The sequence below is a fragment of the Gavia stellata genome, chromosome 1 (genome assembly GCF_030936135.1).
Source record: "Gavia stellata isolate bGavSte3 chromosome 1, bGavSte3.hap2, whole genome shotgun sequence".
NCBI lineage: Eukaryota > Metazoa > Chordata > Aves > Gaviiformes > Gaviidae > Gavia > Gavia stellata.
The window spans coordinates 127279041-127304560 of NC_082594.1; the positions used below are offsets into that span (position 1 = coordinate 127279041).

At 47.0% G+C, this 25520-nt stretch overlaps 1 protein-coding gene across 1 annotated transcript in view; it reads left to right on the plus strand.

Moving 5' to 3' along the window:
* The first annotated feature begins 1017 nt into the window (after positions 1-1017).
* Positions 1018-25520, plus strand: part of GAP43 (growth associated protein 43) — a 29401-nt gene continuing 4898 nt past the window's right edge. Inside the window, exons 1-2 of the mRNA XM_009812229.2 lie at positions 1018-1078; positions 6824-7504. Of these exons, the coding sequence (XP_009810531.2) occupies positions 1018-1078; positions 6824-7504 (742 nt within the window). The remainder of the gene's footprint in view (positions 1079-6823; positions 7505-25520) is intronic.

Consider the following 25520-nt stretch of genomic DNA (forward strand, 5'->3'; position numbering starts at 1 on the left):
GCACAAACTTGGTCATAGCAAGTTCCATCGAAACATGAGGAGGAACTTCTTTCCTTTGAGGGTGGCAGAGCACTGGAACAAGCTGCCCAGAGAGGTTGTGGAGTCTCCTTCTCTGGAGATATTCAAAACTCGCTTGGACGCATTCCTGTGCAACCAGCTCTAGGTGACCCTGCTCTGGTGGGGGTGTTGGACTAGATGATCTCCAGAAGTCCCTTCCAACCCCTATCATTCTGTGATTCTGTGACATCCAAGCTTGTGTTTCTGTCTAAGGCCATCTGCAGCAGAAATCACACATTCTTTGAATGGACTTTTCTAATCAAAGCATAGTTCAAGAGAAATTTTTCATCTGGTCCTTTTGCTGAATTTCTTCAACATGGTCTATTTTGGGAGTGGATTTACACTGTCATCTTGGATACCTTCCTGCTTCATTTCCAGGCTTTGGTCCCTTGTTCCGAATGCCTGCTCGCTGGCTCCTTCTGGAGCGACACAAGTATTTCCCTCCAAAAAGGAGACTAGGCACAACTGATAGCACAGTATGTGCCAGGATCCAACCTGAAGCAAGAGCATAGGTGTTGATCGTGCCAAACACCCAAGGCCTTCAACACAGTCCACACAGACCTTGTGCCCACAAGTGCCCTCACACGCTTAGGTTATACCCCGGGACATACACATGCCCATGACAATAACTATAAAAGCACCACCTTGGCAAGCTGCAACCCAGCCCTGTCTCTGAGACTTTGGGTGCTTTGAATTGAAAGATGAATGAATGCATACTGTGCCCCACAACTACTGAAGTGCTCCGCAGAGCTCAGATCAGACCCAAGGCAAGTGTTTTTCTGCAATGACATCCACAAGCCACTCTGCTCCAGAAAGCATGAGTCCTGGTCATCAGCCATTTTGCATCAGCTTCAGGGGCAAGGCTCTTCTTTCTTTCACTCGGCCTGCAAAGGCAGTACTGAATGGCTTTCTCCATTTAACCACTGGAGCTATAGGAGCTTCAGGGTGGTAGATGACACCATGCTTGACCGCCAGCTTAACAGAAACAGGGTGACAGACAGAAGGGAGAGTCACAAAACAGGTGAGGACAGTGTAATGGATTTATTGAGAAGGCACACTGAAAATATCTAAATAGGTCTAGCTTAGATTATTTTCTACCTCTTTTCTCAGTCAGTGTACACAAGTGAGTAACATCCATCCATCTGCCTGACCATCATTAGCTTATTCCATTCCAGGCACCATAAAGTAGAGGGGAAATTTCCTACATGTGAGAGGATCTTGTAGAGGACGAAAACTCCATTGTTAAAGGATTTGAAACTGGAGAGCTGAAACCCTGCTAGTTATACCCCTGGGAACCATCCTGCATAAGCTGTCAGAGAGAGGAATTAACCTTTTCTCTCTCAAGGGTGTTTTACCCACTATCACCGTAGTCATCCTGGGAAAAAACAGGATCTCCGTTTGTTTCCTCGCCTTGCAGACAGGTTGTGCTGAGAGGTGCCATCCTCTAGCCAGGTGTCTTCACACCATTTAACTGGGTTAAAAAAAGCTGTTCTCTGTGCTAAATTGCTTCCTCACTTCACAAGGCATGAAAGTCTTTTCTCTTTCTCATGTGTCCATGCTTCACTCCTCCTGGGGAGAGAGCTGGTCTTTTTTTTTTTAATGCATTCTGCTCCTTAAATGCTGTCTCTGAGACAAATCAGGTCATGTAGAGCCAGGCTCACAAAAGCATTGAGGTGACTCAATCTTGTGAAATCAATGGGAGTCAGGTGCCTAAATTTCTCTGTGAGTCTGGGCCCAAGTGACCTTGAATAACATCAGTAGGAACATATATTGTGCTCTAGTCAAGATTAGAGCATGGACTGAGATGCACCTTAACCCTGCAAGTACCACAGGTGGTTAGTTGATTCAGCACTTCTTCACCTAGCTAACTGAAGGAAAGATTTCCATACAAGCCTTAGCGCAGGTGTGATGAGAAAGGAATGACTTGGGGTCCCTGTATCTTTGCATGGAGAACACGGGTTGGGTTTTTTCTTAATCATCGAGTATCGTATTTCCCTTGGGTTGTGAAGTGGGTTATTGATAACTGTCACTGGTCCTACGGATGTCCCGGCTCTGGCCAGTATTGACGCCTTCTCTGGTAAAAGCTGTGTAAGTTCTAAATCTTGACTCGTGGCACATGGGTTTCAGGATACCGGAAGACGGCAATGTGAATCAAGGGCTCTGGGATTTGGTGTGATGTTAAAGAGGAGCTCCTATCTAATGACAGAAAGGATTGGGATGCCAGGGTGATGACTGAGTGTATAGCAGCCTGATCCTAGGTTGAACATTAAGGAAGCTGACACATGCTGTATATCGGTGGGCAAAGAAACACCAGGAAAGGGAGAGCTATAGAGAGGGGCAGAGGAGATCGTATAATATTGAAAGACCTTTTAATGGAACAGTAAGTTCTTTCTTGATCTCTCTATCCCAGCATCCGAAATACAAAACTATGTGATTATTTTTCCAAGGCCAGGCAATAAGGTACACCACAAGAGACAAGTGGACAAACAGCAAGCAAGGACCAAAGCACTCAATCCCCTCCTTTCTTGCTCTTTGCCTATGTGTGGCTGCAAACACATGGAACATCTGGAAAACATGAGGTTTCTCCATTTTTCCTTTCCTGACGTACCAGCATGGGGACATTTAGAAGGGCCTAGAGGTTATAGTAACACTTTCTTCATTTTTTTGCCATATTTTGACCCCTCTGTAAGCTGTGGGTTTGGAGATGGAAGGTGGAAAGGTGGCCAGAGATTAGAAATCTTCTTGGGGTCATGACTCCATGCAATTTCCACATTCCTGGTACCAAAGAACTAATCTCTGACCTACCTGTGACAGCAAGGAAAGTGTCACTTACAGGAACAGTCTGCCTGGGAAGGGATGTCCTAGAAACCTGGAGGTGTGGCAGACAAGCAGATGGAGATGGTGAGAGGATCTTCCCTCTAGTACTGGAGAGCTGTTGTGGGCTGTGTAGATAGAGACATAAAAGCTTAACGGTGTGTTTCATAAAGGCAAAGCTTTGCACACTGGCTTCAGTGGGTATGTGGGGATGGTCTGAATAAAAAAATGGACACGTTTGACTGTGTATGTCCTTTTATAAATCCATGTAGCTATGTATCCACTAGCCTCAGTGATTTCAAGTCCTTCTGCCATTGAAGGATCTATGATTTGTTTCACACTAAATGAAACAGAGGGCATTCGCTCTGTGTAAAATGACAATACATTGCATGCATGCTTAAATATCATGAATATGTCAATATTAAGTACTAGTATGAGATTACTTTACACAAAAATATCTAAATAAAGGGGGGGTGTGGTGGAATACTAATATATGAAACCTATCCTTACCAGACCTGATTCCTGGCTGGGAGCTCTAGATTCTGTACAAACACTAGTAATAATAGTCACTTTAATCCAGCCACAATACTACAACCAAGATGTCATACATGCATGGCAGATAGATAAGACAGACAGATTTCTTGTTTTCCACTGAGTTGCTTTTGAATACATCCTGGCAGGGCTGACTCACCCTTTTAGCTTTCCAAGGAAGATAAATTGCTTTCCAGGAGCTTCATTGTATACAGGTTATTTTTGAACAGCTTCCTTAATTAAGGTTTATCAGCTGTGTGCGTAATCCCCAGATGAAGAGCCCTTGTCTTTTTTTGTGTGAACAGAAGTTTCCCTCTGAACAATCTGTTTCTCACCCAACCCATTGTTATACAACATGACACACATACTACATGGATACCGTGTCCTACCCCAGAGGTAGCTGCAGGCCAGTAGCCTGAAAATAAGTCATTTCAAATGCCTGGGATGGTTCAGTGGGGAAGGACTGAATAGAAATGGGATTCCTGAGGGCCACAGTTGGCACAGACAAACTATTAGTACATTTCTTTCATCCATGACCTTAAACTCCACCTCTGCCCCAGCCTCATGTTTCTTATCTTTTATATCTGAAATTATGCTGAAAGCACCCTGTTGGAAATATATTTTGCAGTTGCAAACCTTGTGATCTGGCAAGGACGCAAACTGATGTCATCCCAACCCGGGTAAGAGGACAATGATGTCATCGGAATAGCAAAGGAGCCTTTTAGTTCTGTAATGTGGTAGGTGCGGGTGGGAGGTTTCAGTCTGACCTCCCTGGAGAGAAAAAGTGCTCTCCCATTCCCTGCCAGGTAAAGGAAATAAGCCTTCGCAGGGCTGCATAGCCCAGGTAACAGGGTAACCCCTCTGGAGTCAGAGAGGCATGCACGCAGCCGGCCACACTTCATAATAGCTGTCCTGGTTGGTGCAGGAGGTACGTGGGATGCGAGAGCAGCAAGGCCAGTGGCAAGAGAGATCTCCCTTCAGTCAATGGTTTTCATCCTTGTCTGGGGAGTAACAATTTTGTCACACGCACTAATGGTTTTGCAGGAATCGGGCATATGGGACTGGACCTTTAGGGTCTCGTAGTTATGTCTAAATTGTCTTTCCAGTCTCCCAATCCTGCTGCTGTTTGAAATTGGCCACAGTCCTTAGGGTGAGAGAGTCAAAGCTAGGGCATCTAAGTGTTACAGGAGTACCTAGTCTGTCTTCACGTTGCTGTGGCTACAGTGTAATGCCGGTATGCTTAAACCAGCTAGTCCAGGTATTAGTAGTTATGTTGCCACAGCAACACAGGACTTAATGCAAGCTGCAAAACCTGCCTAAGGAGCAGGATGGATGAGCCTGTGCAGAGCTCTGCACTACACTGGCTGGATCACAGCAGTTCTGTGAACATGCTAGTTTAAAGGTACTTCTGATTTGTTTCCATCCCCTCATGCTGAAATAGGCTGAAAAGCTTACTCCAGGTGCTGAACATCAGTGCAGAGTTAGCTATGCAAGCAAAAGACATACATGAATGGTTACAGCATGCTAACGTCTGCGTTGTCTTTACATATAACCATCACCTGCTCTCTGACAAGCTGAGACGAACATGAAAGCCCACTTTTTGTACCACATCGCTTAATGCTCTTGGGGAAGCGTAGACTTAACTGCTCAGCTACGCCCCTGTGATAGGCACAACCACTGTTTTGTCCCTGGGCGTGGTCAGGAGCACGAAAACTCCTTGTGCTGAATTCTGTGTATTAATACCAGTTGCATATTCATTCACAGGCTTGTTCACTCCCCCCCTACATAAGCATCCTGGTGCCTAGTTTCACTCCCAGACTTATTCCCTGCTGTATACAGACCCATCCTCACTCCTGCACAGCTGTGTGGAGCGGCTCTTTTCCTTGATGATTTGGGGCTGCTCGTTTCTTGGCCACCATACCCACTCACACTCACCCCTGTTTACCTGGGGAACGATCCCAGGTGGGCACCAGTGCTGAGGTGGGGGATCCTGTGCTCACTGGGGACCCAGGGGAAGAGTGTGGGTCCCACCTCTGGCATGCCAGTGGCCAAGCGTTCGGTTCACTGGTACAGCTTCACTCATACATGTGTGCCTGACCCTGTCTCACGCTGTGGAAATGATCACTTCCAGTCTGTTTCCCAGTGATCGCTGCCAGCCCGGCCAGTCCTCTCTCCCCCTCTTCAGGCATGGTGTTTCCAGTGCCATGTGTGCATGCTGCGGTGGCTTCTTCCCCCTTATTCCTGCTGCACGCTTTCTGAATGTATTTATAGGCTCTCTGCTTTTCTGGTCCTGGGCCTTTCCCCAGATGGCACCTCTCAGTTGCAGTGGCCTAAGGAGTGGTTTCCTCTTCCCACTCAGGAATACACGCTTGCTATCTTTCCCAGCCAGCTCGTTTTCTTTCTTTTGTGACCTGAGCCAGTGTTGGAAACCAGGTGCAGACAGCAAAGAGGCTGGTGGCTCTGCTTCCGAGTAGCTCTTTTTGAGTGCTTTCCAATGGGAGTATTAATAGAACAGTGTCCTTTCATCAATATGCAGCTGAGCTGTTACTTGCAGCAAGGGCTGCAAAATTATTGGGGTGAAGCATGGTATGTCCTGTAGATTCAGTGGGGGTCTACAAGCTGAGCATTATCTGTCTGCAGCAGACCAGGCACAGGCTCTGTTTTGGTCCCATTTAAGACTAATGCATGGCTTAAGTCTAAAAACATGGTGAATGACTGTTTTTTGTTGCAAGGCTGAATTCCCCCCAATAGTCAGAGAAATAATCTGCTGAAATTGGAAAGACTGATATCTATCTATCTGGCTTGTATTTCTTCCCTGAAACCATGAGTGGGGAGCAGAGGCAAAGCGCTTGAAGGATTGCAGGCAGGGCATTTGTGAGGAGTATATTCTGCAAATATCTGTATATGTCTGACAGCATGCATCTGCGGTGGGGCGGGCAGCAACACTATTCTCTGTTGGCCATCCTGAGCCAAAAAGCTATAAAGGACAAACACTTGGTGTCATTAGAGTCACACACCTGTGAAACAAGATGTCATTAAAAAGAAACAAAGACTTGAAGGCAAAGGTGGATTTGGAAGGACTGTGAAAATCCCCCTCGGGAGAGTGTTTTGGAAACGAGTAGGGGAAAAATTGGTGTATTTCAAAATGGATGGGAAAATAAATCATGGGAATAGAGACAACCCAGCTGGTGCAAGCCTTTCCACACAGCCAAGGTGCTCTCAGCATTGCTGATGGAGATGATGAGGTGCTTTAAATTCCTTTTACAGCCCCCCCATGTCTGTCCAGCCCTAGGATGAAATTAGAGCCACCTGGCTTCAAACCCATACCAAATGGAAAGGCTGCTTTGAAACTTGTCAGTGGTTAGCAGGAGGGGGAGGTGGGACATTCCCACTAAAACCAGAGCCTGGGCTGCGCCTGGAGAAATCTTAACTTATGTCCTTGTTTTCTCCTCTGCCCTCCTCCCTTGTTCTTCTTCAAAGGTTGAAAAAAATGAGGACGGGGACCAAAAGATTGAGCAAGATGGCATCAAACCAGAAGATAAAGCTCATAAGGCAGCCACCAAAATCCAGGCCAGCTTCCGCGGACACATAACAAGGAAAAAGCTCAAGGGGGAGAAGAAGGGAGATGCCCCGGCATCTGAGACTGATGCCGCCGACAAGAAGGAAGAAGGCCCTGCTGGCGGAGCGGCCGAGAACAAAGAGAGCGAGGCTCCCACTGCCACAGAAGCGGCCGCCGCTGACAGTGCCCAGCTGGAGGAGGGCAGCAAAGACAGCAGCGTGCCAGTGGAGGAGAAAAAAGGGGATGGAGCCGCCGACACGGGCTCAGAGCAGCCAGCCCCGCAGGCTGCCACTCCTGCTGCCCCCTTGGAGGAAAAGCCCGCCGCTGCCGCTGAAACGGAAAGTGCCACTAAAGCTTCCACTGATAACTCGCCGTCCTTGAAGGCTGACGAAGCCCAAGACAAAGAGGAGCCTAAACAAGCCGATGTGCCTGCTGCTGACACCACTGCCACCACCACCCCTGCTGCAGAGGATGCTACTGCCAAGGCAACAGCGCAACCCCAAATGGAGACAGTGGAGAGCAGTCAAACCGAAGAGAAGACAGGTGAGTGAATGCCTCGCTGGGGACTGGGCCTCTCCAGAAATGGATACTTCCCCTGGTCTCTTGGGAACGCATCTGAGGTTGGCCAGCAGGAGCTGGTGCAGGGGTTAGACGGAGGGTTAACACAGGAATCCCCTTGCTGGGTTTTAGGGGAGGGGGGAGCTGCATGTTCTTGCTTAACGCCCTCTTCCCTGCTTGCCGGCAGCTTTTGGAAATACTGCACCTCCTCTCGAGGCTCCTGTTTCTCTAGGTGGAGGTGCCATCCAGCCCTTTTTTCCATGGTGGCGGGAGAGTGTCAGCCAGCTGGGAGGCTTCAAAGAGCCTGCGAGAGCTCCCCAAGCTCTGCATAGGCTAAAGAGGGCGATGAACCTTCCCAGTCACACTAGCACAGGCAGCTGCAGTGGGGCAACCAAACAGCCTGAGCTGATACCAGCTCACTGGAGGCTGCTGACTTGAGCTGAAAAGCTGACAAGACAAAAGCGCTCTCGTACTGCAGGAGGCCATTTAGCCTTGCTGGTGGGATGGTCAAGAAGGAGCCAAAAGGGTCTTTTTTCCATCTGCTTGTGAATGAATGAGTTTCCTGGTACAGCCACATCCTAGTCAGGAACATCGTGTTATCAGCATTGCTTATAGTTTCATCCACACCAATACTTCTAGCCTCTGTACTTGGAGTAGCCCATGACAGCCATACTTGCATGAAGCTTTTAGACATGTCAGCTGGGTCAGCCCCACAGGGTAAGAGGATCAGGGAGGGAAAGGGCAGGTTAAAGACCCTGACAGCTCAGTGAGTGAGGACAGAAGAGAGGGTTGAATGCAAACAGTCGCTCTAGGAGGTGTTTTCAATTCTTTCCTCTTGACAGAGTGCAACTCTGCTTAACTAGTTCCCCCGGGAAGAGGTGAAAAGTTTTGAGAGGGAAATGTGAGCATTTTTGACAGAGGCATAGTGTTTACAAACCATAAAGAAGAGCTGGTTTTGAATTGTGATACTGTAGAAAATGCATCAAAGACCTGAGGTTACTTTTGCTCTTGTTCTTTACCTTCCTTACATTATCAAAGAAAGAGAACATAAACAAAAAAAAGAGGTGACATCAGGAGTAGGCACTGCATGAAAATCAATCAAGAGGCAGTGCCAAACATAACTGGCCTCCACGTTCATGAGACATTCAGTTGTACAGGGCATTCTGCATTCATTAGCTTGTTGGGGCAAAAATGTGGCATATCACCTTGATACTCATAAACAGCCTGATGTAAATGTTACAGAGCCTCAGCATCTAGTCTTGCACTTCCTGATGTTTCTCCATCATTTCCTTTGGTCCACTACTTCTCTTCCACAAATTACAATTCCCACTCTCTAATTAGACTTCCAAGCTTCGTAGCTAACTCAGGGCTTCAGGTGACTCTGTTCCTGCTCAACGAAGTGGACAGATAGGAAAGAACAGATATCCAAAAGTATAGATAAGTACAGGGAGAGGAGCTCATGCAGAACATTTATGATTTAAGGTATGAACAAGGGGAGCGGTCTTCAAAAACATGAGTCTAAACTGGATGTACGCAACAACAAAGGGTTGCTGGTTTTACCTCCTTTCATTTAAACATTTCTAGAGATAAGCCTTGAAATTGCATCATCCAAGTTGGCTTTTTGTTGTCCAGGTCTCCAGCCCTTTGTTCTTACTTTGTGTGATGAGTTGAGTGGCAAAATAAATGTCATGTGATTTGTGAAATCTAATTTGGTATGTTGCGTGCTGTACTTGCGTTGGTTTGGTACTTGGGCAAAGGTATAAACATCAATGGCAAAAACAGGACAGAGTGAATCAGTGTTTTGGTGTCCTCTGTACACAGGATAACGAGTGCTAATTAACTCTTATTTAAGACTTGGGATTCCTTATTCCTAAACAGGACTAGTGATTCTGCTTTGAATTAACATTCTATTTTTATTCAGGTTAATCTGCTCTAATGGATAGAGGTAGGAAATTCATAGTAGCAGGCTATTTCGTCTGCTTAATTGTACTAGTTTGAGTCATCAGTCATCAAAGAATGGTTTATTTCTATGCAGTATTCTAAATTATTTGTAGTTAACTTCCCCATGCACTTCTTGACTTTAACATCATTTGAAGTGGCCAACCATTCATGGCCACATCATTCGAAGTGGCCATTTAAACACATGATTTAATATGCATTTGCACATGATACTGTTACTTATGTAAATATCTAGCTAACAGAGTAAGTTGGAAAATCTACAATCAAATATATATTTAAAAATGAGTTTTCAGTGATTGTTTGAGTGTTCAAGACCAGTATATGCATATATTCATACTTATTCAATATGCATGCAGTAATACTCAAGCTTACCAATGTTTGCAGAAAGCAAACATGGAAGGTGTGTGGCCACAGTCAAACTGATAGTCTCTTTAAAATGTTAATGAATATAGATTTTTTTTTCTAAATCCCTATTTCAGTATGATATCAGTCACAAACTCAAACAGCTGGGTAACTGCCCCCAGAGCCATCCAAGAAAGAAATGCAAAAAAGATTAAATAGGCCTTCTTGTCCATCTCTCTGAGGATGCTGGGTTGTGTTCTGCAAAGCAGTCTATAGCATGATGTCCAGAATAGTAAGAAGCTGCTTTCTCCTTAAAGAATATTCCACAAAAGAGCATCATCACAGTGTAAAAGTTCCCACAGACAGGAAGTATTTCCTGACAGAAAGCCTATGTTTTCTTTTTCCTTTCTTCATCCTGTTACTCCCTCTCATCTCTTTAAACCTCTGTTTCTCTCTCGGGACTTACTTTTTCCATAGACTTAAAGACATTTGCCATGCCTCGACCTTTCTCCCAGTCATCCCCCAGCAAATGCAGCACTGGTGGTTGCTGGCACGGCTGTGATGGTCATTCACGAAAGAGGGAGGGCTACCAAACATCTGCCACTCCAGTACTCCTCCAGCCTGGGGACAGATCCTCTTTCAACTTCATCAGTCCCCTTCTCCCAGAAGTCATCCCCTTGGCTTTCAAAGGTCATCTCATATCGTTTCTGTGATCGAAGGCTAGAACAGTAGTATGCGGTGTCAGGCTGCCAAAAATAAATCAAATTGGCTTCTAGCCAGTGTCATCGGTTGGCTGGTTGCCACGGCATGCTTGGCTGCTACTGCCGTGAGGTGTGCCGACCATGCTACTTTTGTGCAGTGATGTTCATCTGCCTTGAATTTTACTACAATGGCTGTATCGTGTTATCTGTGGATATCTTCCCTGGTGCAAACACAAGGAAAAGGCCAGGGCATTTCATTTATATCCAGAAGAGATTTTTGTCTTCGTCTAAGGGCAGGACAAAAAAGACAGGAAGAGGGAAAGGAATAACTAACTAGAAAAAGAGAAGTGCACAATTTTTAATGCTTAATATTTAATGTTTCTGGAGTGGGGGAGAGGCTGGGTGATTCTTCATACCAGTCACAAATTCCCCTGACAGCCCTCAGCTCTCCTTGTTATTCAGTTCCACATACTCTACCTGGTAATGGCTTAGGAAACGGCTTCAGTTCGCTGTCCTGTATCCAGTATTAGTTGATCTGGAACCCCAGGCATTCCCAGTTGTACAGTATGACAGTTTCTAAGCAATCCTCAATGTATCAAAAAGTAAATGGAAAAAGTAGATGGATTCCAACCTGGGTAAGGGATGAGATGAGTCAGTGGGCTTTGTTCAGCAGCAATGAGGGATTGATGTAAGAAGGACAATCTCTTAGTTCTCTTCACGTCTTTTGGTGGGTGGCTTGCATGCCGAGAAAGTGTTCTTTTATCTGAGCATCCTTGCCAAGACTTATGTTTATAGGCTTTCTTGTTATGATCCAAATTTTGCCTCTTTGGTGTTGGTATTGTGCTTAGAGAGGCTGCCTTAGATGCCAACCTACTCAACAGGACAAAATTCTAAAGTGGTAGGAGGGAATTTATACATTACATATGGATGAGGAGGTGAGACTTATTCTAATCTAGGTTGCATTGGCTTAAATCTGGAGAGTCTCCATCAAAGTTACTGAAAGAGTCTATGTTAGCACAGCTTTGAAGTGAGATCAGCATCCAGCACAGCAGACTATGGAAGAAGATGGGCTACTGTGTGCCTTACAGGGAGGAGAGGAGGCGAGTGTCACACAATGTTAGATTCTCTTTGTACTTTCCCAGGTTTTCGAGTCTCACCTCCAAATTTGGTTAGCTCTCACATCAAAAGCACTCTCAGACTGTCAGGTAAGAATACAACAAAGCCCAGAAATGTGAAAGAGTAAATTGTGCCTAAGGAAACAAATGGATCTTCTTTTGTTGGGAAATGAAGAATGCTTTCTCCCGCTTGATGAAATAGCTTTACAATGGAGCTGTTTCACAGCTGAAATGAAAAATCAGCCAGATGACAATTGCTTTGCATGTAAGCGGGCCAGCAGTTCCCCAAGGGCCCTGTATCCTGCAAAGCAAGGAGCACTGGGAGGCACCATCTTCTCTTCACTTCCTCAGAGGGAGCAAGTTCCTATGGATCCTTTTTCATGGTTTAGAGTTGAATCAGTTCTTTGTTTTCAGTTCAATCAGCGTATTGATGGAAGGACAATACTTGCTGCACCTAGGGAGCACTGGCTATATAAAGATTTGGAATGGGAGACTGTCTATTGTCATGTACCAGCTAGAAGGTAGAGCCCGCGCTACGCAAGAGGATTGCAGTTGTATAACTGGAATTTTAGTCTTGGCCCATGGGTAGCTGGCATGAGGCAGAACACCCTCACTGCCGTTCCTGTTTCACGGGAGCTTATCTCTGCTGCTACACCTGGCAGGCGAGGAAAGCAATGCAAATACAGTAGTCTTCCCATGACTGCCCCAGAGGGAACAACTCTAAGCAAGCGTGCCAGCGTTTTCTTGTCTGTAGTACTACTCCAGCAACAAAGTAAGAATATAAATGGAATTTAGGTTACCTGCAACATGCTGAAAGGTGTCAAAGTATGTGCCTAGTCCTCAGTTGCTCTGAAATTTTTAATCTTTGCATTGTGTCTACACGGGTATAAGTGTTGCATATGTGTTTCACAGCCTCCTTTTCATTGGTGCAAATAGCCATGTGAGGGGCAGGGTGAGGCAAGTGGGATGTCACAATTTTCCAGAGAACAGGAAACCTACACAGTACCTCCTACAGGTGCAGGATTTCCTCCTCTGTTGCAGTGGAATACTGTCTCTGGGCCCATGTGTGCCTCAGGTCTGCTATTTTCTAACGAGATGCAGCTTGCCCCATATAGGTGGGAACCGTGCTAGTGGGCTAGCGGTGAAGCAGGACCTGACCTCTTGTAATGACATCTTAGGTGACACTAAGCGTATTTACTAATGACAAGGTGTGGGCTGACTCTGGAAAAGACCTCTTGAGGAGAGGAGGTATCAGTTCTTTTGGGACCTCAGTAAGAAATGCATGAATGCTCAAGGGTGGTTAACTGGTTTATTTTGTGGAGGACGGCAATTACAGGAAGGGTGACAGCAATCTTTCATCCCTTCTGATGTTGGGAACCACGGCTGTTGCAGTATCATCCGAGCCCCTCCTCGTTGATCATAGCACGCTGCACAGAGTTCCTGTTCATGGGGAGGTTGGCCAGCCTCACTCTTCTTCACGCCTTTATAGTATTCTTCCAACTGAACAAAGCCATCGGTCTTGAACCTGTACAATACTGAACTTTCTAGATGGTATACCAAGGTTTGCTGAGAGCTTTACACTCTTGCACATCTTCCATAGGAAGGAGCTTTTACAAGCAGTACATACAGGTGATGTTGTTCAAGGCAGTGCATACTGATGTCATGGTATGTGCTCATGTTGTATAGTGGTCACTCTCGCTAACACATGGCTCTCTACAGCCAAGGCCGATGGTTAAACTCCACCTAGATTTTGCTCAAAATCACTGTCTTCTCATTACAACGTTTTCCACAGTGGCCCACTACAGCTGCACTCAGATCATGTTCAGAAAATGCTCCGAAATTCCCACATGGGAGAAAGGCTTTCTGCCATAAATGATACCCAAATTTTCTGCTGAGGAGGGCTCAAATATCAGACCAGTGGACCGAATAGACAGACAGACAAAGATATTTAAGTGGCAGCTGTTTGCTGTAGCTGCCAGCAGTGCTCTGCACCACCACCACTGTCATCTCTTTACACTAGGATCAAGTAGGCTGAACTTTTCAGATAGATATAAGTTTGCAGAGTATCAGCTGGGATTTACAGCTCCAAGAAGCAGTACTTTAAAGGTAGCAGTACTGACTCTGTGGTACAGATGTCTGCCATGTGCAGAGGCAAGAGATTGGAAAAGTTCACCAGGTCAGTGCGATCAGATTAGTTCCACATTCCTTGAGAGCTGTATAATAAGTGCATTAATACTGGATTATCAGTGGCAGTGCAGTGATCACTTCCAATCTCTGTGGCAACTCCATGGACTCTGGCAAGGTGAAGCTGTTCTCCCACGGGTCCATGCAAATAACTGGGAAAGGAACATAGAAATTGCCATGGCAAGTCAGAGCTAACATCCATTTATTGTACTTCTCGCGGTGGCTAGCACCAAATACTGCTATGGGCAGATTTGGGCTAAACTGCCTCTCTACTACTAGAACTCATCCCTGTCCTCTGTTGCCTAGGATTTGGTTTAACAGTTAAAGCATAAAGTATTATATCTTTTGATATTAATTATAACTGTGGCTTTATATGGCATATATAGAAATGCACAATATCCCATTGACTAAGTGTCAACAGCTTCCCCAGCTCCAACCAACTGTACAGTGGCTGGAAAGTTCAGCAATGGATTGGCCACCATTGCCTTAAATATCTTTCTGTACTTGTGTTATGTCATAGAAAGAGCAAAAGCTTCTGATAGCCCTACTTTATGCCATTGATTATTGTATATAGCATCATATAGTATGCACATATGCACAGAGGGCATAGTACCATAGCCCTTGCTGTTCATCTCTTTCCTGAAGAAAACACAAGCAAGGCTTTCAATTGCTTTTTGTATGAAATTATTCCCATGCTTTTTAGCATCTTTGTTGCTTTTGTCTGCACTCCCTTTAAATCTGCAAATGTCCTTTATGAGATGGGGTGACAAACACTGTGCACATTAGTCCAGAAAAGGCTATACTTGTATACATGTCTTTCCAGAAGGGTAATATTTCTTTGGTTTTGCTCCTCATCCCAGTTCTTATGCACACCAACGTCTTTGCTTTTCGAAGACAGCTACCCAATGAGCAGTGATGACTGCAATGACATCCAGGCCCGTTGTGGACTTGGGAGTTCTCCTCTTGGTAAAGGCACTGCACAAATGATTTATTCAGCATATGATGGTCTGTGAGATTGGGCAGTGGCCACGAGAACCAAAAAAATGTAAGCAGTGATAGGAGGCTTACAAGTCAAGCCGCTGGCATCAGATCTGTGGAACAGGTTCCACCTCCAATTCTGGACCTCCAATAGATCTGTGAAAGACCAGCTTACACAAGCTCAATTTGAACAGGTCTCTAGCCACAATATATTTCTCAAGACTACATTCATGCTGCAAGCTTGACTTAAAGGAGGGCTTCCTCATTCCCTAGTTTTCCTCTCTGTTGGTGTTGAGTGTCTTTCAGGCAGAAAATAAAGGAGACATTTAACGATAATGTATGGGGGAAAACTGAATGATGGAGAGTGCTGCTATTGTGCACTCAGCTGTTCTCTGAAGGGGACTCTGGTCTGGTTTTGCAGGTTACTAGAACTGTGACTTTCTTCCTCATTTTATATACGCTGCTAAAGGCTCCCATTCCATATCCTTTAGCTCTAATGGCCTGTGCCATATAAAGAGCCTTGGCTTTACCACCACCAAATGTGAATGTGATATGTGGAAATGTTTCTTTTTTCTTTCTGTGTCCTTAGCTACATCACTGTCAGCATGGGACACTGGAACAGAGCTGAAAATCTCAGCTGAGGTCCTGGCAGCCAGGAGCCCATGTTGGACACCTGCCCTTTGCAGGGCTGCAGAGTAGTCAGGAAAAGAGCTATGGAAACCTGGACAGGACCCAGAGATGTAAAGGAAAATGCTCTTCTATGACAGGAAAAGTGAGACTCAAGGCTTCATGTAAATAAGTCTTAGATAAAGGTTATAAGGTCCCAATTATCCAGTGTTCAAAGGACCACACACTTTCCAGCTGTACCTTGAGGCAAAAGCAAATGAGTTCTCTTTTCATTATGAAAGAAAGCAGAAGGTGGAAGACACTATTCAACGTCTCCATCTTCCTTCAGCAAAACACGGTAATTGGGAACGCTAGTAATGATAACCGGACATTACCTGTAACCTACAGGGCTTAATGAAGAAGAAAATCTCTCTGACATTTGGAAGAGCATCCAAATCCCAGTGCTAAAGGGGTGCAGTGCTGCAGAACCATAGCTGACAATGCATTACACATACAGGGAAAGGGATGGGAGGGCAGGAGCAAAAGCTGTGACCAGTCTGCAGGTGCATTTCCCAGTGCTGCTGACTTTGGCAGAACCTTCTTAGCAGCTGTGAAAAATGTTTCGAAGACCTTACTGGATAACCCTTTAAAGAGATGGAAGGTGGAATGAAGTAAATGTAATTTAAAGTTGGAGTGGTGGAAAAAAAATCCCCTTGCTGTTCTTAAAGCCTTTGGTCAGCCATTGATTTGGAAATGACACAAGCCTCTAAGAGGGAGGTGTGAATGCAAGCTCGTGTGGACTAAGTCCATAACTGCCTAGTTTTCAGATGAGTATAGGACTCCATCCCCTCACTGGGTGTGGGTTTAGAAATGAAAGAGTATGTATTCTAGCATAGACACCCTGTGTTACCCGTCCCAAAATTTCTCTTCCAAGCTCCCCTTCTTCCTCTCTTCTTCCTCCCATCTTCTACAGCCTGTTTGGAGGTAATGCTCACCAGCTGTAGCTGCAGCTACAGGGCTGAAATCTAAGCCTCACTAACTTAGATAAGGCTAGGATTTCACCTGTGATTTCAGTATCAATGTCATAAGCAATTCACAGTAATCTTCAGTCATCAGGGCTGAAACAAGGGATATACCTCAGGAGACCAAGCCCTGGGCTGGACCCTGCCCTGCCGCACTTCAAAAAGATGTGCGAGTTGAAGGAGTCTGTGGTCTTAATCTTAGATCTGCTCAAAAATGGTCTGTATGTTTCTTCCTTTGGGAGGGACTCAGTGCAATATTGTAATCACAGAATCACTACGGTTGGAAAAGACCTGTAAGATCATCAAGTCCAACCATCAACCCAACACCACCATGCCCACTAAACCATGTCCCGAAGTGCCACGTCCACACGTTCCTTGCAAACCTCCAGTGATACTGGTCTTCTCCTTTCCCTGGTGGTCAGAAGGGATGGAAATCCCCCGCATTCACAGGGTCTGATCAGAGAGCTGCTGTGAGGTTATCTTCAGTAGGGCTGCTACAATTTATATGAGCCGCAATTCTGTCTAGCCCTTTGTCTGCATTCACACTCCGTTATTCAACTGGTACAGCAAGGATCCAGACGGTGAAAGCACAGTGAAAGGAGGTAACTTCTTTATTGCCAAACAATGAGTGGGCATGACTGTCACCTGGATCTCCTAACCCTGTACCACACCTGCTCAGTCCTCCACGTGTCCCACGGTACAGCTTCCAGTGTTTGGCTTGGACATTCAGGGAGCTGCAGGTTTGCAAGTCAGTGGGACTGGTGGGTGTTTGAGAGATCTTTCAGCAGTGTAAACAGGTTTGGCACATGCCTTTAAGCTTATCTTTGGGGTGAAGGTACTCTTTGCACAAACCCGTCCCAGCACTACTGCCAAATATTTGTTGGGAGACTTATCGGTGTGGCCAAACATAGTGCCAGGCACAGGGACTGAACTTGACCCCTTGTCCATGACACGACGTCTCCCAAACACAGCTGAGGCCCAGCAGGAAGGCAGGGGGCCAAAATGCACAGCACTGCTGCTGAGCAGCACCCCTTCTCTGGATGAACAGCAGACTTCGGTCTCAAGAGATACTAACCCAGCACCATTCACTGCACTCAATAAAGAGACACAAAATGAGAAAGAAAATGTTTCTTTGTGTCTCAAGCTAGAAACCATCTTCATGGCTGAAGCCAAATGTCTGTGAGAAAGATGGATGTAGTCACTGATTTTTACGTCAGGGAACAAAGAGAAAATTCCAGCCATTCCTAACTGATGTGGCATGCAACTACTTCTTGTCCTTGTTTCTAGCAAAACACATGTTTCTATCAAACAGAGGAGTCAAGCCTAGTTGCAGTTCGAACCACCTCCATGCAGGGTTTGTGAGTCCTGCTGGGCTGGAATTTTTCTGTGAAACTCTTTTTTTCATCAAAGAACCCTTTAATTTGTCAAAACCAAACATAATGTACCAGTACCAGGAATGATGGGATTTGTAGATTAAAGTAGTAAGAGAAACCTTTGCCTGATTTCAGAGTAGCTAGCACATGAGGGTCAGGTAGTCCCTGAATGGGCCAGAAGACAAGATGAGCCCATGCCTTGCCCTAGGAAGCTGAAATCCAGTGAGCTTTTCAAGCAAGCCACTGGCCTGCTGGATGAAGTTTCCCCTGATCCCTCCTGCTGGAGCTGCTCCACTTTGTATAAATTATTTATTATTTGCTGGAGCTGGGATGTGGAGTTTCGTCTCCCCTATTCCAGATGAGTGCCCTTACCACCAGTCTACAGTCAATGTTTTCCTCTGGCCCAATGAATATTTAATGATTTATAGAAGTGGAACAGCTCCAGCAGGAGAGGAAGAGTAAGACAGATGTGTTCATTCACGTGGATATCTCACGACATCGCTCTGTGACCAGCAGGCAAGACCCGAGCCAAGGACCTTCACAGCAAATAAAATCAGCTGGAGGACCAGGGTAGACAACATGAGCACGAAACGGTGGGGTGCCACTTCCTATGCCTCCATGCAATTTCAGAGCAATTTCAGAGCAGCTCAGGCTTGGTGGGTTCATGCCTCAGATAAGGCCCTCTTCTGTGACAGCCATTGTCAAAATGATGGTGTCCAAGCCAAAAGTATGGGCTGCTCCACCTCATCCAAAAGCTTAGAAACTCTGCAAGTGGGAGCTGTGGTAACTCACAGCCTCTGTGGACCTGTGCAGAGCTGGGCGGACTTTGCAGACAAGCAGACTTCAGCTACACATGCAATAGTGGAGGAGCGGCTACTGCTTGGCCCCACCGCGGAGGCAGAGCCACCTTGGTCTGGCAGTGTTAGCAAGGGGACGGCCACGGCAGTGCTGAAATGTCCTTTGATGAGGGAGAGAAGCCTTGTCACTGTAGGCTAGCTCAGCAAAGGGCTGGCTTAGCACCTCATAAGGGTACTTTTTTCCACCATAGTGGACAGTACTGAGGAGCTTTGACTTTGCCACTGACAACCTGGACATAGCTGCTGCTCCGGCGTTTTAGGTGATGCAGACTGGCTTCTTGATGCCATGGCATGGCCAGCTGTGCACAGGGCATGGGGCTGCCTCGCTGTGCCCCTACAAGGCACTTGCAGCTGCTCTGCCAGGCGCCCTCGTGTCAAGGCTGAATTCATTACCCGCCTGATTGAATTGTTATTGTGAAAAGCCGATTAAACTGAGATGGCTACTGCAGGCTAGCTGCCCTGATTCACTTGACGCAGCACTCGGAAAGTTAAGAGGCTGGAAAGTCTTTCCCAAACTGGGAAAAGGTCAGGGTTTTTAAAAAAAAAAAATTAAAAAAAAAATCCCAGATTTGAATTAAAGTCAGAATTACTGATGCTAGCTGCTGCCACCTTCACGGGGAAGACTGCTGTTGGTAATGAGAGAGCTCATGAAAGGTGCAGCTCGGCTGTGAAAATGGCAGCTCCAGGCGCAGAGCTGCCCAACGCCGTCCTTTCCCCTAGGGCTGCGCACTGGCTGGGCAAGCATCACCCTGGACACAGAGATTTCTTGGGACAGAAGAGGCGATTACGCAGTCTGACCTCCCACCTTAGGACAAGCTGTGGCTTTTCACCTCCCAACCCTTAGGCTTTCTTACAGGCACCCAAGGGATGAGGCGACAGAGTGGGGAGGATCTGGCCTTTGCAGTATGAGCTGGGGAAAGTGTCCAGCTGCCCACCCAGTTTTGCGGGATGGGTGCTATGACTCCTGGTCTTTCCAGCCCTGGAGGGCTGTGATTAAGCTGTCCCAGCCAGGGGATTTTGGGCAGAAGGGAGGGTTGCTCTGCACCAGTAATGCCACTCCGTGTTGTCTCGAAGTGAGGATTTCCCCACAAATGCTCATAGTTCAAAAATGCCTCTTCCTGTGTCCGGGCTGTCATAACGCGTGTGATGACCTCCTCCTGTTGCAAGGAAAAGCAAAGGCACCCAGGAACTTCAGTGGTAAGAGTATTAAGCCTGAACTGCCTCCTAGAGAGCAGCGGCTGTGTTTGAGTGCCCATTGTGCACAAAACACATTGGGATCCTACGTGTGTGCACACCAGCTGTGCGTATGGGAGATACCACTAATATCTTTGATGCAAAGAGCTGGTGTTGTGGATGTGGCAACTGCTGGGGACAGTTATCAACAAGATGGCTGTGGAAGGCCTGACAACAGGCACTTAATTCATTTTAGCATCCAATTTGCAGAGCCTTGGTGTATGATGATGGACAGAAACAAACTAATGACCTCTAAATGAAATTTCTCCTTCATTTAAACACAAAATGGGAGGATGGCAAAGGGAAGAAAAAGAGACATTTTATATCCTCTCCTTGATTGTAATTCCCTGCCTTCAGCTAGATCAATATCATTTCTGCTGGAGATGGAGGCTGCCTCTGGTTTCCATGGCAATCTGGTTGTTGGAGGCTTGCAGGCTCCATGAATCCCCAATTTATCAGCCTTCTAGGCTTTAATAATGGAGACCAGCAGTCAGGCAGCTTATGAATGGCACATGTCTTTTGGGCTGGGGGAAGGGAGGCGGGGACGTGGTTTGTAGTAAGGGCTGAAGCCATTTGTTTTCCTGCCACCGACAGCTGAAGGGGGAGGAGTATGAGGGGAGGAGTAGTGCATTAATTCTGGATGCACTGAAGGAATTTCTAGACTTTTTTGCTGCAAATACGGAAGGTTTCCTCCTCTAGCCTCTTTTCCCTGGCCGACTTTGCCAGGGCAGAGGAGGAGAGCAGCCTCACAGCCGGTCCTGTGTGATGAGGTGGGAGCTGTAGATGGAGAACCTGAAGGCTCTAGCACTCTGCATGTTTCCTTCCTCTCCTTAACCCTCTTCATTTCAGGATCAGCAGTGTGTAAATGCCAGCACTCTGCCACAGTTTTGGGTTCGTGTTTATCCCCCTACTGAGCCTACCACAATTGCCAGGAGCTGTAAGATGGGCAGACCTCTGAGACTGGGACTGCTCTGTCTGTCAAACTTCTGTCACTTTGCTGTGCTTGCTACTCTCTGTGCATCTGCCAGGCCTCTCCAAACCCAAACCTCCATCCCCAAAGTAGTGTAAGCCTCACTCCCTGAATTAATTACTTTGTTAGGAATGTCCTGGCTGTACAGGAATCACTATCATGAAGGCTGCATTTTGCTCACTTGGCCATGATCTGCTCAGGGTATTTCCGTTCCTTCTTATCTTTCCTCTGATTTCCCCCCTGTGATCCCACAGGGCAGCCACCCTAGAGAGGCTAAAGAATAAAAAGACAGGTCTTATCAAGACCTTGTTCTTCTGTCCCCTCGCATGCCCTCTGTTTCTAAACCATCCTCCAGAACTTAACCCAGCAAGGGGGAAAAGATGGGTGACACAAAAGAATACTGTTGCGTGAGATTGGGACATCCTGTTTTCCAACGCGTATGCCAAGAGCAGCTGCCAACTGTTACATTCCACAGCTGGAAGCAAGTAAAACCCTCTATATCCAAGCTGTTCGAGTCACAAGGTATTTAAGGCATTACAAAAAGTAGCCTTTCCGGTCTGCAGGACCTATGTGAAATCAAGAGGGGCAAGGGGAGAAGAAGAGCAAAGAACAACTTGTGGGTTGTTCCTTCTCAGGTTTTCCTCAGGTGAAGTAGTGAATGCCTTTTTCTACCTTCCTTCCTGGGATGGTTGGCAGGGTGAGGGTATTGCCAAGATTGCTGCACCTCCAGTTTTGGCCTGAAATTAGGACTTTGTGGAATTGCAGAAATCACAGGACCAAGGCATCACCCCTGTGAAAGTGCTACTTGTGCAGTGTGGCTGGTTGAGATGCTGGAATGAAGAGGCAAGGCGACCCAGCCTCCTGGGTACACCACAGGGTTCTGTGTGACCACAGCCCAGTTCTTCATACTTTGCTCACTCTAAAACGCAGATAAAAGCCTTTGCTTTCTTCACTGGGATGCCACAAGGATAAAATACCTCCATGGTTGTGAGTTAGGCCATTGTTGTGGTGAGGAAGACCAAATAAATACTTACATTGCAGTCTGCCTGTAGCAATTTGGGAAGGTCACAGGGGAGACAGCTCTTGATGTTCACAAAGGTCTGGGTTCATCATAAATGTATGACCTGGGTATTATATCCTGGTTTATCTTATATATCCGGAACAATCTGGATATTGTATCTAAAAGACCAGTACACTACCTTGCTGGAAAGTCAAGCAGTGGGTAATGAAGAACTGTAGTCTGAGTGTCTGCAGAGGCATCTTTGACTCTGGCTCACCCTTTTTGGGGAGATGGAGGGGCTGGTAGCCTGGGAGCTCTGCTGAAGGAAGCCTTTCTGCTCCATCGGGGCAGCTGAGGAACTGTCTGGGAATCAGATCGGCTCCTAGCTCCAGCTGATGGCTGGGGAGACCCTGCGCAAGTCACTTCCCATTTCTCCACTTCAGGCTGTAAAGACCACGGATCCTTGGTAGGAGTCTGTTGAGGTCAGCAGCTTTGACGCTGTTTGGCAGGAGGCCACTCAAGACCAGTGCAAAACATCTGCCTCCGCGGCACCCTTATCCTAAAAGGGCTCTTTTACCTCCCCGTCGGCCACTGTACCACACCGCCTCCCACTTGCCCACTGCTTTCTGGTGCGACGAAGCATCCCCAAAGAAGCACTGTGACAGATCACGCTGCTGCTGGGTTGGGAGCACCGTGTCCTCCCTGGGGCTGCATTTGCTTGTAGCAGCGACAGTGGCCAAGAGAGAGGCATTGTTAAAAGATATGTCACTGTCTGAAAACCTAACCGCTCTCGTGGGCTTCTTCCAATCCTAGTTGGATTGTGATTGCTCAGTTATAGGTACTGTACATAGGAAGTTTGGGCCAAAAGTGCTGGTAATAGGCAGGAATAAACAACCAGCCAGGACATCGTTTGTCTCAGCCTTCGGGCCTGGCTGTGTCCACGTGTGTGGGGAGGAAACAGAAGAGGAAGAAAGGAAAGCCACTTCTTTCCCATTTTCCGGGAAGCAAAAATATTTGCCAATGTAACTGTAACAGGGTTAACACCTCACATTCACAAGGAACATCCTCTCTTTTCGCTCTCCACCCTCTTCCTCCACCACTCCCATTTCTCTGGAGACCTCCCGGCTCCCTCCCCTCAGCCAAAGTTGGGGAGTTTCCATGGCAACCCGGCAGCTGGTGTCTAGACACTGTGAAAGATGCTTTGCAACGGAGCTGCGAGCCTGACTCCCCTCAGCACCCCCTCCCCACCGCCGCACACCCCGAGCATCTCTCCCACCACTCCCTCCCTTTCCATCTACCGCACGCACGGATGCCAACGCAGGGTGGGATTTCCATCGTGGTGCTGGGGAAAGAAAGGCGCCAGGTGGGAGGAGAGGGAGAGGAAAACCCTAAGCCGCTGGGTCTTCAGCCTGACAAAGCGCAAAGGCAGCCGGGGCGACAGAACTGGGGCTGGCTGGCCTCTGAGGATTTAACAGGACCAGAAAAAGAGGCAGCCATCCAAGATTGGAGAAGAGTCATCAGCCATGGGACTGGCAGAAGTTGGGTTTTTTTTCTCTCTGCTGGAGCAACTGAGGTTGGCATACGTGGCACTGAAACAAAGATGAGGCGGTCCAGGAATAGAAGGCCCAAACCACCATGTATTGTGGCCGTATTCACCTTTTTGTTTTAACCTTAACACGCTGCTTTGCCTGCTTCTTTCCAGTGGTTACTGGGCCACTTCCCTGGACCTCCTGCCTGCTGCTTGCAGTGGGGACATCCCTCCCAACCACCTTGTTGCAGGGTTTGCCAAGGGGATGCAGATCTCCCAGGCGCTGTGTGCCCACCAGGACCTCCCCCCAGGGCTTGCAGAAACCGGGTGGTACCCTGGGTCCATCTGAGGGATTCACCAGGGGTTTGGGAGAAACCATCCAAGTCAGTCCCCTGGACCAGACACAGCCACTCACCTGAAATACCCAATTCCTTCATTTCTCAGTGCTTTGCTGGGCCAGCATAAGTCTGCCAGTTTTCAGAAGCAGCGAGTGGGGAGGGCGTAGGATTTTAGCACTGCATATGACGCATCGTAGGGCTGACTGCAATGGGCTAACTTGGATCAGGAAGAGAACTGTGTAAGCAACAGCTCTGAACCTGAACTGCGTCTCATTTCAGCAGTCTCAGACCTACCGTCGTCTGCCTGGAATTGGCTTCTGGCTGGCTAGAAGGACAGATGGATCAGGACAGATGAATCAAGCTGTGAAGCCTGGATCCAAATCTGGATCCAAATGTCATTAAAACTAGGAGAGGCTCAGGTCAGGGATTTTAAATGGGAACTTCCAATGCTCCTTACCCTCCAAAAAATATCTCTAAACAGTGTCATCTCTGGGGCAGACAAGGTCTGCTTATAACAGGGCAGCAAAACCCAGATTAATATTTTGGGAGCAAAGAGGAGACCAGACGAGGCACAGACCAAGCTGTAGTTGGCAGAGGACAGAGGGAGAAAGGAGTGAGCATGACAAATGCTAGAGAAAGAGCAACGGCTGAGTAGATCTGGTCAATACTTAAGCACGAAGGCATGGGAGAGTTCTAGCTGCACAATCAATATCAGCAATAATTACGCAGTGAGAAAGCGGCAAAAGCAAAATCCCTGCATCTGTAGTAGAATCCCAGAGTGTTTGTGCAATTTCTCTTCTCTTGGCATCAGCTGTGGTAATTTAAAGATCTGCAGTGGAACAGAGACAAAAAGGAAAACAAAACCCAAGCCACCAGCCACAAAAGAAATGATCAGCAGAGAGGTTGCTGCTACTATGGTCATAAGCTGATGTCTGCTCTGATTTAATTAATCTTGGCAAGTCAGACGGGAGCTGGGCAGGTCCCAAGAGACAGTGTTTTACCCAGAAATCCACTCAACCTAATTTCACTAATGTAGGGCAGTGGAGAGACTTGGAGAGGAGCCTGCACGCTCAGCCATTAGAGCACAGCGTAAGGAAAAGGCGGCTGGAAGTACCACCGCCCAGCAAAACTGCTGCTTGCGTGCCTGCTTCAGCTTTACAGCAACCAGAGCTGCATATGTTCGAGGCGTTTGCTCCTCAGCAGGGCTCACAGGCATGAATCTCACCCTTTCCAGGAAATAAATGGAGTGCTGAGGGGCAGGAGCTCTCTCAGACCCTATTTCAGCAAGGAGCTGTAGTTTCATTTCCATATTGTTTCTCTTCCGTGAGCAAGGCAGTACCCTCGCAGGTACCAGTTGGAGCTGTAGGTATGAAGCATGTCTCTGACACAGGCTCTTCAGCTTGGAAGCAAATGCACTTCAGCCTCTCCTACCACGCAGCTCTATCGCTTAAGCAATTCTGCAGTCACAGTTTAAGGTTTGTCTGAGGCAGCCCAAAAGGTTTCTCAACTTGGCTGCCCCATCCAGGGTGCTCAACTGAAGTGAGATTGGTGGCAGCTCAGCTCACAGATGCCTGTCTCTGGGGCAAAAGTATCTCATTCTATAGGATGATTTGGACTGCAGCATAGATTTCAAAATACTGAAACAAAAGGCAAAGCTGCAAAGCAAACTAAAATCTGAAAGCTGTGTCTGAGGTGGGAACACAGGGCTGGAATAACCAGGAACAGTGCAAGTGATGACTGACATGCATTAAAACAACTGTGAGGGTGATGATTGCAAGCAAAAACTAGGTGGGTT